The sequence below is a fragment of the Thermobia domestica genome, chromosome 2 (assembly GCF_964235325.1).
Source record: "Thermobia domestica chromosome 2, izTheDome1.hap1.1, whole genome shotgun sequence".
Classification (NCBI taxonomy): domain Eukaryota; kingdom Metazoa; phylum Arthropoda; class Insecta; order Zygentoma; family Lepismatidae; genus Thermobia; species Thermobia domestica.
This window is the reverse complement of record NC_137455.1, coordinates 124,229,690-124,242,971: the sequence shown is the minus strand read 5'-3', so window position 1 is coordinate 124,242,971 and position 13,282 is coordinate 124,229,690. Positions and strand designations below refer to the sequence as shown.

Sequence of the window (13,282 nt, the reverse complement as noted above, 5' to 3'; positions counted from 1 at the left end):
AAGTTACTCCTACCCTAAAATAAGCCCAGGAGGCAAGGGGGTCTTATTTTGTAAATTTTCTCCAAAATACTAACTTTTTTCGTCCAATATTTATTTCTCCAGATATTTTGGAGTCTCCAGTTAAAAAAAAAAAGAAAATCGTGTATATAAGGATTTTGAGCGCGTGTAAACCGTTCATCAGTACAAACCACAAAATGAAATCCACAGTGTCTATTCAGAACCAGGTGGGAGTAACTAGGTCCAAAACTTCAAATTTCTTCCTGCTCCCCTTTGCATAAGGATATAAAAGTCAAAAGCATATTTTTTTTCTCCATTGGAAGAGTAAAAGCTTTACTTAATCGTAAAACTCTGATTACTGAGTATTAACAGAGATAATGCTGTGTATATAACGTTTTTGGAATGACTAGCTAATAGCAACGTTCCCTTGTTCAGTTACGTCTGAGAAATAGGTGATTATGATGTTGTGCTTAGATTTGTAAATATGCTCAACACAAGACTTGTAAGAACCAGTTTGTTTCTGTTGTGTAGAAATTTCATAGGTCTAGTACTTTTTTTTTTTTTTTTTTTCGATGTGCAGAGCTCAAAATTTCTTTTTCTTTTTTGGTAAATGGTATTCTAAATATTCATGCTAAATGCAGGATTATAATCTTCATAACTGATAAATCGTTATATATATGTAGTGAATATGAGGTGAGTAGCTGTAAGGGTAAAGGTAAGCTCTTTAAAAACATAACTAAATAAAATAAAAGGGACTCATGAGTGTAATTATTGAAATGACCAAGAAATTGTATATAGTCAAATCTGACAATATAGTTCAGTAAGTAAAATATAATATTTGAAGTTTGTAAAAATATTGAACACAAACTTTTAAAGAGAGGAAGTCAGGGAAATTCGTAAATTGAACAGGGAAAGCTCTGAAATTTAATTGTGCAACTTAAGTAGTAGTGAAAGATAATTTATTTCCTCGTTTAAGTGTGTCGTAAAACGAAAGTATAACTGTCGTAAACATAATACAAGTGTCGTAGGTCCATAATTGAAACGTAATCTTTAAACGTGACATTAAATGCAGAAAGGAAGTGACAAGTGAGCATATAGTAGAAGAAAAAGACGGAAGAACATTTTTTTTTTTTTTTTTTTTAATACGAAGGAGCTGTATCGTTATGTATATGTATAAGTTTCATAATGAATAAAATGTTATTAAACGAATGGATGTGTATATATTTTCTCAGAATGGTTCTCGTCGTCGTACGCCTGGCGGAGTCTATTTAATGCTTTTGAAGCAGGATAAAGATGTGACCCGGGAACAGTTGAAGATTATCTTCGAGGAGGATCGAAAAGCCCATAGTCTTCAGCATAAGCGTCAAGTAGCCAGACGTCGGAAAGAGAAAGCTTTTCAAGACATGCAAAAGCTGAAAAATGAAGGTAAGTCCCGGTTTCTTTCCCTTGTGTGCTTATGTCTGCAAGGATCCAGTGTATTTTGTTAGATATAAAATAACAATAATAATAAAGTATTTTTAAAGTAAGAAAAGGATTTGTAAATATATTTCACAGTGGTTATGAAGTAATTTTGACTCATTGATTGGAGATTAACGGCAATTTTCAGCATCGATGCTATGTGGAGGCCTCTTCTGATATGTTTTCAATATATGCTAATGCGTGGTATCGGGTGTGCGAAGTTGTGGTTATCAACGTAAGAGTGGAGAATGGCGCGCTGCTTGTTAGCAAAAAGTGAATTTTTATATTCTATTTATTTTATATGCAACCTGCAAATGCTAAAACAAAATATATCTTGAAGGACTAATACGTTTGATGTCTGAATCACAAAACATTTGATAATATATAACTCGAATGTTACCAATAAAGAAAACAGTTGGTTCATATATGGCCATTCATGCATGAATAGTTCATACCTGAAAACAATATATTCCATACTAGCAGCGTTCACCCCGCTTCGCTGCGGTCACCCCGGAACGCAATAAACTTTGTTACTTAGATAATTTTTACTTTTTCGCTTTCAAATTGCAGTAAATGTTAACATTATAGCGCCTGTCATTTATGTTAACCCGCCGAGTGACACGGTCATGCGGGTTGCATATAAATACGTTTATTTTTACCTATGATGAACTAACAAAGGATTTGTACGTTATGGACACTTGAATGGTCAATTATCTCAAGACACTGGTAATTAAAAATTAAAGTGATATGATAAAAACCATCTAGGGTCCAAATCCTAATAACCCCCCAAAAATAAAAGAAATTGGTTCAGCCGTATTAGCGTGATGAGGGAACAAAGGATTTGTACGTTCTCTTTTATAATATAGATATGTCCTTTCATACAACAATGAGACATATATTTTTTTTTAGCACGACAATGATTGAAGTAGCATACATGACTGGAACCCTTTTCCAGTTTAAAAATAGTGTATTATAAACTATGGGGAAAATATTGAAATGTTGTAAATTTTACTTGCGTTTAAATCAAATAATAGAGACTGAAAGGATTGTAGAGCTCCTGATACGTACAATTTATTAAGAGTATTTTTTCTAGTGTTCTGTACATATCGTGTATCTTATCTTGGGAGTCTGAAAACGGATTCTTCGAAATTCTACAGTCATTTGTCATGTAACAGCTATTTCAAGAGAGATGGTTTCGACTGTGAAGATTGAGATTTGTCGGATGATGAGTACCAGGGGGGAAATTCTGAAGAATACAAAACGACTCCGTCAACATGGGAACAGAAGTCCCTCGCCCTTCTATGACATAAGAAGTCATATACTGAAGAAGGTCAGAAGATCGTGTGGAAAGATCTCGGTTCCTGAACTAAATTGTCACTTTGATTATTTCAAGTATCTTTACACTGACGGTCTACTCCAGTAATGGACAAACTTTCTTAGACGGAAATCAAAGGAAAGAAAGAAAAAACTCTTAGCGCAAGCTATATAATATTTATAAGAAACAACAATAGTAGATTTTACAATATTCTTGCAATAACGCCACTTACTGATCCGCCCTCGTAATAAAAATCCTCCAGTTGAAACACTGGTCTGTACCCTTCCAGAAAAGATAAAATTTCCATAACCTACCGGATCATTTTTGCGACTCGAAAAAGAGGACATGTAGTAAACCTATTCTTTTCATTGGTCATATCAAGAGTCATGTCATGGCCAAATAGTACCTTCTAGGAGTCTACAGACTGTCATTTACCCATCACTGTTCTAGTCAGTCATACATATAGTTGCGCAAACTTGTATGCGATCCAACTGAGACCAGGAAACTAATCACGATATTAGACAATTTATTGATCATCATCTGAATATGATTCAGTTACCTGTGCACACAGATTATTGGAGTAATAAAATTGCGCATCCTCGAATATATACGGGGGCGGGGTGAAAAGTTCTCGGCCTAACAATGAAAGACTGCGAATTTCAGTTCAAACATGATGTTATTTTTCGACATAATCTCCCTTAACTTCAATACACTTGGTCCAGCGTTGCTCCAAACTCAGTATTCCTTCCCGGAAGCGAGAGTCTGGAAGGTTGTGAAAATAGTCATCCACGACCCTTTCAACTTCTTCATTCGATGTGAAGCGCTTCCCAGCAAGAATTTTCTTCAAGTTTGAGAACAGATAGAAGTGCGATGGTGCCAAATCAGGAGAATATGGGGGATGGCCGAGCAAATCGTACCCCAAATCCCGCAGTTTTCCCATCGCGAACGCACTCTTGTGCACAGGTGCGTTTGTGAAAGATGATTTTCTTCTTCTTAAAGCCAGGCCTCTTCTTGCGAATTTTGGCATCCAGCTGGTCAAGAATATTGGAGTAATATTCGCCTGTAATTGTTCTCCCTTTTGCAGGGTAATCAATTAACAGGATCCCTTTCACATCCCAAAACACACTGGCCATGACTTTTCCGGCCGATACGATCGTCTTCGCTTTCTTCGGCACTGCATCACTGGCCTCCACCCACTGCTTGGACTGCTGTTTCATTTCTGGCGTGTACTGGTGAACCCATGTCTCATCCATTGTCACAAATCGCCCTTTTGAATCGTTTTCGCATTTGCTTTTGGTCGGCAGTCAGCAAATGCAGCACTTATCTTGCGCAGACCTTTCGCATCCCTAGGTCTTTGTGCAAGATGTTTCGCACCAGTTCCTCCGATATCCTCACTCTATCAACTATCTCACTCACCTTCACTCGCCTGTCATCCAATACGATATGCACTTTTTCGATTGTTTCCGGTGTGGTTGTGGTTTTCGGCCTTCTTTCACGTGGGTCATCTTCGAGGGATGTGGGACCACGTTTAAATTCAGCTGCCCACTTTTTAACGGTTGACATGGAAGGAGCAGAGTTCCCGTAAACTTTTGTAAACTTCGGATGAATTTCCGTAGGGATTAATCCATCCAAAACGAAAAATTTGATTACCACACGATATTCAAGTTTATCCATTTTCACAACTAACACGCAAGACGTCTAACTGCAACAATGCCTGCACACAAACTACTTGAGAGAACAAGTTGAAACTTGTTATACGAACAACTGAAAAGCACCCCCAGGCAAGAACAATACATTTTGCTGATTGGAGTGCCAACTCTGGGTCAGGCCGAGAACCTTCACCCCACCTTCGTATATTCGGCATTATTATTATGTTAGTACATACGAAGAAATTTGTCGTTTTCTGCATTTCACACGTTTTCGTTCCTAGTGGAAAAACGAACTTGAAATTACACCGAAATGCTGATGCATATTATTGATTATATGGTCAAGCTGTTTCTCTGTTTCCCTAACTGCATGTTGTACCATATATGATCCAACCTTAAATTTTATCAAAATTTTGAGAATGCAAGTTCTTTTTCTTTCTTTTTAATTGTGTAATGTTGATGTACTTACGTTAAGCAAGTTTTATATATATATACTAAAGACCAATGAAGGGGATGATTATCCGACATGTCATTAGTAAGAAAGTAGTTAAGGAGCGAAAATGTGCGACTGGCCTAGGATCAAACACAGGTTTTCGGCTTACCACTGATGTGCCAGCTATTATACAACTGGGCTACTGCAGGCCTAAAGGAGGATTTAATACAAAAAAATACGCCGATTTTTTTTATCCTATTCACAAATTTTTTTCTAGAAATTTTGACGTATATATATATTTTGTGTAAAGTTCCCTGAATGAAACTGTTTCACTGAAACCTTGTACCTAAGAATGGAAAGTAAAATTAAAAGGAGCTTTCTAAACCTCATGAGTATTTTGATCTTTAAAATAATAATAATAATAATAATAATAAAAACGTTTACAGTTTCTAGTACTATAGTTACAGTTTAAAATAAGTTTTATTTTCATCATTTATTTCATTTATTATCATTGTCTTCCTCAGCCTCGGAGTGCAAACATGTGATGTTAAAACTATATACAGCCTGATTATAAATGATTCATCGGGTTTTAAAGTTTCAATATGTTGAAAACGTTTAATACAATACGTTTGTGCTGTTGATGAAACGAAGAAACACATTTTAAAGTTCTTCGTATTCGTTATCTTGACTCGTGGCAACAGATAGTAGATGCCTAGTTTCCAAAATAGCATCTATGCAGGAGAAAGCATTTGTATCGTGGAATATGAGAAGTGTTTTTCCATTGTTACTGTATAACGCAGGGCGCAAAATTTCAAAGTCAGACGCACTCGCCAATTCAAAAATGATGGTTGCCAGTATCTCTCACGTACAAATTATTATTCTCCCCCGTATTTTGTTTGACAAAGAGATTACATCAGTGCATACAATTTCAATACCAGACAATTAGATCCAGGATAATCAATTTTGAATTGGACAATTCATATTCATGTTAAAAAATTCTTACCTTAAGACTTCACGTTTGTGTAACGCTCACGCTCTGCACTGAAGTACCAGTTGTCGATTGCAGTTTTCGGAACAACGTCCTTAAGTGAAGGGCCATTGATGTAAATTGTCAGCAAATCATCCAGTGTGTCAGTCTTCAGTGAATTTCTGTAGGAAGTCTTAATTCTGTTGAGGCTGCTGAAGCCTCTCTCACTTGAAGCAGAACTGACAGGTAAAACTGCACAAAATGCAACAATTGGAAGCAAATATGAGAATCTCGTAATGAAATTTTCGATTGAGGGTGGGAAAGGAGGGGCGAATTATAACGTTGCGAAGACTTCACATTCCGTGTTTTCTCTCATTCAGTGATAATTATTTTCGTGCGAAACAGAAACTGCGCAGCCCTGTGAGTTTGGGCAAAAACGAATCCTACCATTCCATTCCACTGTTCGCCAGCTCTAAATTCCTACTCGCCAATGGCGACCGGAAAATTTGCGCCTTGGTATAGCGTGCATTTCGTAGTCTGTTTGTCAGTCATTCCGCTACAGTCAAACATGAGCGAGATATTCCAAAAGTGAATGTATGTGCTGAAGTGTCCAAATCAAAAGTGTACCATCCTTTTTCCTCCGCGAAGGACACTGTGACGGTGTATGCTATTCCTCGATATGTTAGTTTTGTTGTGTCCACAAGTAAAAGAGAATTCATATAACTTTATATTCCAACTTGATAGAGCGTGGTAGCTCAGTGGTAGAGCGTTCACCTCCAGTGGTTGGGGGTCCCTGGTTCGATCCCAGCTCGCACCGTGTGGACTTTGTGGTGGATACCGTGCTCGTGGGTTTTCTCGGGGTTCTCCCGTTCCCTCCCACTTTCTTCATTCCACCATTTCATTCATTTCTCATCATCACCGTCTCCTTTAGCCTAATCAGCATAACTGTGGGATGTACAACTGAAAAGTTTTTTTATGGGACATTATCCATTGACACATCCAATGACACTATCCATTGACACAAGTGTGTCGCTACCTGAAAGGAGCAGTTTGACTTAGTAATGCATTTTTACAAATTATTTCCATTTGTAGGGTTGAAAATTATAAAAGGAATGGTTTTTGTTTTATCGCGATACGTTCAGTCGTTAACTAGTATCAGGGGAAAAAAAGATTTTGTGATGACGTCATACGTGGTCAAGCAGCGAGAGCAGGCTTCCATACGCAGTGCCAAGCATTTTGTTTGTGAGAGGTGTGGTGGCACGTTCTAAAGTGCGATTTCCTTTTCCAGAACTGATTGCAAAAGCTTAGAAATGTCACCTGCATGTAGAAAATCATAATATGTGATGGTGGGCTGCACAAAAGCTTTTATAATATTATAAAACGTAGTTTTTCCTGCAAAGCATAGGTTCAGCGTTTCACAAAAGAAACTAAAATTTTGAAATTAATACCATGTAAATAGATGACGAACGAGATTGCTACAGCATCTAAGTACCTTTTCTGTAATCATGCTTCCGATTCCCAAACATAAGTATGTTCATTTTCACGTTTTGTTCCCATTTTTAACGCTGACCGTATAATTTTGTACTTCAAGATATGTACAGGAACGCAACATATGTGGGAAAAATGAAATAATATCTGTAAAGTTTGTCAGAATACGAAAAATACTTTACCGGTTAAATTGTTTCATTCGCATCGCTCTTTGCGGAACAACTCTCGTCACCCGTTTCATCATTGTCACTTGATACAGAAAACTTAAACGAAATCAATGTCCTGAGGAACACTGTCATCGTCACTGATTCCTTCTACGAGCCGGTAATTTCACTCCCCAATTCACATTGTATAGCGGTTGTATTTACATTTATTTCTAAAGCAGTACCGTCACAATCATGAATGACACCGTTGCTATTACCCTCTAATGCCTCGTCTCGACTACAACCGTCAATTGTGTCTTGTACGATACTTTTACTTTGGTAACTGGACATAGATTGGCGCTTATTCAATGGCTCGGATTCAGTGGCTTTCAGTAATATACGTGGAACAGCATTCTTTCTCAGTTTGCGTGTAAATTCTCCTGGCATTAGCTTTTCTGGCAGTAAATATGACTGCTGGAAGTCGGACTCTTTAAGATGTTTGGAACAAACACGAGTGTTTTCATTTGCCACAAAATTTTTTCTATCGATTTTCTTGAACCATTATTTATATCGATGTGGTGATATCTCACGACTTGGAAACCGTTTTTAAAAAAAATATTCGCACGAGAATTACAACTGAAAGCAGCACGTGTTAGGCATTTCTACCTCTCAATTCACATAGCACGCGCTGTTTTAACACGTGTTTTCTGCTTCATACCAGTGTTTCTTTCAGAAAAAATGTTCCAGGGGGGGGGTCACATTATTTTCAGACAGTACTATTATATTTATTATATTATATTATAGATGTATTATTTTGGTATCTTCCGGGGGGCGCTTTCAGAGCTCCGGGAGACATTGCCACCACCAAAAACATGTCTGGAAGAAACACTGCTTCCCACAACACTACGTAATTACTGCTCTCTCTCTACTCTTTTTTTATACTAATGCTGTAGGAAAAACAACTAACTAAAACGTCCCTCAAGAATTCAACACAAAGCAAGACTGTTAACGAATCCAAAACCATGATCTATTAAATCCACTGCACTATTAATAATTTATCATCTGCGTACAAGGGAGTGATTGGTGACTCACATTGAGTTCCTCGCGTAACCCACGCGTGACGTCAGCATTTACGATTCATCAAAAACAAATGCCTGTAGAAGCTGAACGAGACGGCCTATCAAGATTTTTAAAAATACTGGTCTCTTATTTTTTGTTACTCTTTCTGTTGCACCAAACTAGTTTTTAACTCGAACTGCTCCTTGAAGGAAGAATTTCCACGCCGGTGGATTGAGGATGTGCTGAAGATGACTTAGCGCTTTCCCTATGGCCTCCTAGATCTCCTGATCTATCAGTTTGTATTTATTTCCTTTGGAGGCATGTGAGAGACAGTATATGTGCGTCCAAGTTCTATAATCGCATTGCGTCTGCATTTACGATCATTAGTAGGGATGTGCTAGAGCGCGTATGGAGCGAACTAAGCCACCACATAGATATGTGTTGTGTGACGAAAGAAAGCAGATCGAACATTTGTAACAACATGTATGTATTAAATATGGAGGCTTGTGTATATTTTCTTGCCATTCGTTGTTATGTGTGTTACTCGTTTTTTAAATAATAAAGACCTTTCAAACCCGATGAATGTTTTTATAATCGCCCTATATATAACCCGGAGAAAAGAATGTTTTATTACTCACTATTATTACTTGTTTCTGTAATTTTTAACTTTTGGTATTTTGTAAGATTTCATTTGTGACATTTTGTAGATAGGCTATTGTTAAAATTTCCTGTTACTGGTAGTCTTATGACCAATTATCTTTATAAATTTTGGGATTTAGACATGACCAGAATTTCCGTTTTTGAACTGGGTTTCCGATATGTTGGGGTAATTTTTGTACTTTGTAAGGGTATACCGTTTTTCTTTCGTTCTTCAATCAATCGAGGTAAAACAGTACTTTTACATGCATATACCCCAGAAAATGATTTAATGTTAGATGCAGCACTAGGTCTCAAATTTCTATTGTGTCGATTATGTGAAATGTTCCAAATCTAGTTTTTTTTATGTGTGAGGAACATTTTAAACCAATCAACCACGTGCAAAAATTGAGACGCATTAGGACAAGATATGAATAATAATCGAATATCACCGCGGTAATTTACTTTGTGGTATTACCTACACTGAACAAATTCATGCATTTTTTTTTTCTTAATTTTTATTTTATTTTAGTTCCATGTTTTCTCATTCCATCAAAAAATTATTGATAAACCTCGTAAGTTTAAAACCTATTTGTTCGCAGAAAGCTACGGGTGATAGCTACAAGGTTAATTCGACACTGGATTACGAAACTTTATTCGTATGTAGTAATGTATTGTATTAGACGGACTTTGTTTGTTTGAAAATAAGCCCCAAAATTGGGTCCGTCTTATACGTTGGTACAGTAATTTTGATAAGTGCAGCTACGTATAGTTCAATGACTCAGTAAGTGCAGTATGGATACAGTCCTTTATTTAGCTTTTCATAGTATATATGTTTTCTCTGGACGCGCGTACACTGTAAATATTCCCAGACGCACGTGCGTTTCTGCAGTCAGTTAACCATTAACAACTCTGTTACTTGTTCAAAATGTCTTTTTTTATTTAAAAAAAATTATAATAACTGCAGTAAAAATATTTTTGGCTCAAAATTGAATACAGAAAATAAAGCGCATCTTATATGCCGGCAAATACGGTAATGAAAATATGAATGTTATCCTGGTCAATTCATAGGAAAAATATTTCGTGTCAATAGTAACAGCCAACATAAATTATTATTACTATTATTTTTTATGGCGAATAAAGATAGATCAGCACTACACTTCCCTTTCGATTGTATCATTGTTTTTTGTTTGCAGGTCTTCTTCCAAATGGGGATAGTAAGCATATGATAAAATTTCTGAAAGAGGAACCTGATGTAAAGGAAGAAATAGAGGATGGAGATCAGAGATCGGTGAATGACGAGAACCCAGTGGAAAGTGGAAATGAACAAGACGGTGAAGTTGGAGTGAAAAACCCTCCGCCTTCTCCTGTAACTGATAATCAAGAAATCGAAGATTCCAAGAGCAGGAATGATAACAGGGAGATGACGAATTACGACGACGACGGATTTCTTGATATTCACTGCAATGATATGGAAATCTTTTAATGCAGGTTTGGAGTCTATTCGAGACATAGAGTTTTTGGTCTTCCTTTGAGAAGCTGTAGGAATGGAAGGTTTTTCCAGCAGTTTGTTGTACGATGTATTTAATATCGTATAGATTATAAACTTCGCATTGAACTATATAAATATGTTCCGTTTACGAAGTTTATCGAGAAACTGTGTATCTAATAACAATAATAATAACAATTAATAGTTATATTTCTGTATGTGTTAAGTGTTTGAATGTCCTTACAAGAAAATGTAATTGATAAGTTTTTACTATGAAGTTCACGAACAAACATAGTCAGCGATGTTTTATGATGCACGTCGGCACAACTTGTATGTGTGAATTTACTGTTTCTCCCATGAAATCTGTGAAAAAAAAAAAAAAAAAAAAAGCCTACACATTTTTGAATATATATTCATATATATTGGTTACTTGTTTATGTACTTTGCTGGTAGCTTTTTGTTTATTATTTGTGAGCGAACCAGAAATATGCCCTATAGGCAGTGTTTGCTTATTTTTAGTAATTTAATACTTTTCTAAATTGGTAGGTATTTTTTGATATGTTTCAAGGAAAGTGCTTTTCTAGGAGATTTCATTATCTTGATAAAAGTTGTTAGAGAAGTGAATTTGAAAATGTTGAATGCACTTTAGTGAATTTTTATACACTTATGCGAATGTGAAATTTGTAAACATAGTGTCATATTTTTCGTTTTGGTAAAATTAGTCAGAGACTTCAACGATATTGAAATCTCCGAATAATATACTCATTGCGAACTATCTGTTATGGTGATAACTCAGATAGCTCTAATGTGAGTTTTACTTAATGTAATATCACATCGCAAGCCCAAAGTATCAAGAAAGTTGATAAATGGGATATTGACTACATAAAAGTTAACACATATTGTTGCGGTATCAAAGTACATAGCAAATATGATGCTTTATAAACACATTGCCTAATCATGAGCGTCCAAACAAGCCTGAGCTCACTAGAAATGATTTTCTTTACGTGGCGCTTATTCATTTTCCGTCAGTTACTTCGAACTATTTCTTGTAAGTTGCTATATTTTCTTTTAACATTAGCTGTGTATTGTTGCAGTTCGTTAGCGGTCTGCAGATTGGCTAAATTTTAATTTGTACCGCTCCATTGTTATATTGAACTTGTTCATATTGTAAGTTTAAACTTTTGTCAAGGACTACTTGATTTTGCCCGTGCACTTTCCTCTTCAGTATATGTTAAGAATCTTACCATTCAGTTCCCGTTGCATAATTATTAATTAGGCTAAGATCTTGAATACTTGAAACGATGTTATAGTGTCAATAAGGAAGATGTTAATACTATAATATATATGTGTAATATGCATGACTTTCTACAGAGCATAATAAAAAAAAATTTGCAGCATATAATTTGTGTTTCTTAATACAATTAATAATTCCCTTTTTTTTTTTCAAGTCTTGGTTGAGTTGTTGCGTGCCATGTCTTACTGCGAAAATACTGTGGACAACATCACAGTACCTAGTTATATAAACTTCAGTTTCAAAAATATCGTCTGAATGGACCAGAATAATTCATGCTTACGTACTTGAACATAATATTGAGTCATTCGGGAAGTTGTGTCGTTGGCTGGAAACCGAGTTTCCGTGGAGCACTAGCGCCTTATAAATATGAAGAATGAACGGTAAGTACATGTTGACTAGTGTGTCTTCAGTGTAGTACAGTGAGATGGCTGCGATGTAAGCTATGGAATGAAAATCATATACATTACGAACATATACAACATTGCATGCTATACAAATGTAATAAGGAAAAAATGCAGGTACTACAGTAGATAATATTGATGAAATACACTCGACAGCAGTGAATATAAGTACATGTCCTAAGTAATTTCAAAAATTCTAAAATTTCAATAGCTTTTTAACGAGTTCTCAAAGTCCAGAAAACCTTACGTTGGTCAAGTGTAGTTAGTAACAAATGAAATCGTAGGAATATCAGGCGTGCTATGAGTAGCAATTTTTCCGGCATTCGGTAGTAATGGAAATGGGAATAAGATTGATCATGGTTTTGCATGTTGTAACTTAAGACCAGAAAGTGTAACGCACTCACATTTATACTTCACTTTTGCCTAAACACCAAAAGATTATTATTATTTTCAGATAACGAGTCGAGTGACAAATTGGTATCGTACAAATGGATGATAGTTAGCAGCCAGTGACACACCGAAAATTATCGCTAAGCCAAATCATCATGGTGGTTAATGTTTATTTGGGCAATGAAATGCAATAAGCTTCGCAAAAATGGTGCAATTTGCAACTTTTGAATTAACACTTATTTCGGTTTCTTCAGTACTCTCTAGCTGCAAAAGTTCACATGGTGTGAGGTAAGGCATTATATAAAAAACTCAGTACCCAAATGGAAAAGTGTAATTGATGACGAACATGTTCATGACTAACTGCTAACTACCTGTACTATTTCCAAAAGTTTCATTATTTTCATAAGTGCACTTTGGGCCACAACAGACGAAGAGCAGAGGAGTTAATCACAAGTGTGTTTACCATCATATATATTACACATTTCATTTGGGAACTGCGTTGTCGATATAGTGCCATGCGAACTTCTATTGGTAAAAAATATTGTAGAGACCGAAATGAATGAGGT

The 13,282-nt window shown here is 36.1% G+C and overlaps 1 protein-coding gene across 1 annotated transcript in view; it reads left to right on the top strand.

The window, feature by feature from the left end:
* Nucleotides 1-12,033, top strand: part of Phax (phosphorylated adaptor for RNA export) — a 69,075-nt gene extending 57,042 nt beyond the window's left edge. Inside the window, exons 4-5 of the mRNA XM_081745741.1 lie at nucleotides 1,230-1,422; nucleotides 10,339-12,033. Coding sequence (XP_081601867.1) covers nucleotides 1,230-1,422; nucleotides 10,339-10,628 — 483 coding nt within the window. The 3' untranslated portion in view covers nucleotides 10,629-12,033. The remainder of the gene's footprint in view (nucleotides 1-1,229; nucleotides 1,423-10,338) is intronic.
* The last annotated feature ends 1,249 nt before the right edge of the window (nucleotides 12,034-13,282 follow it).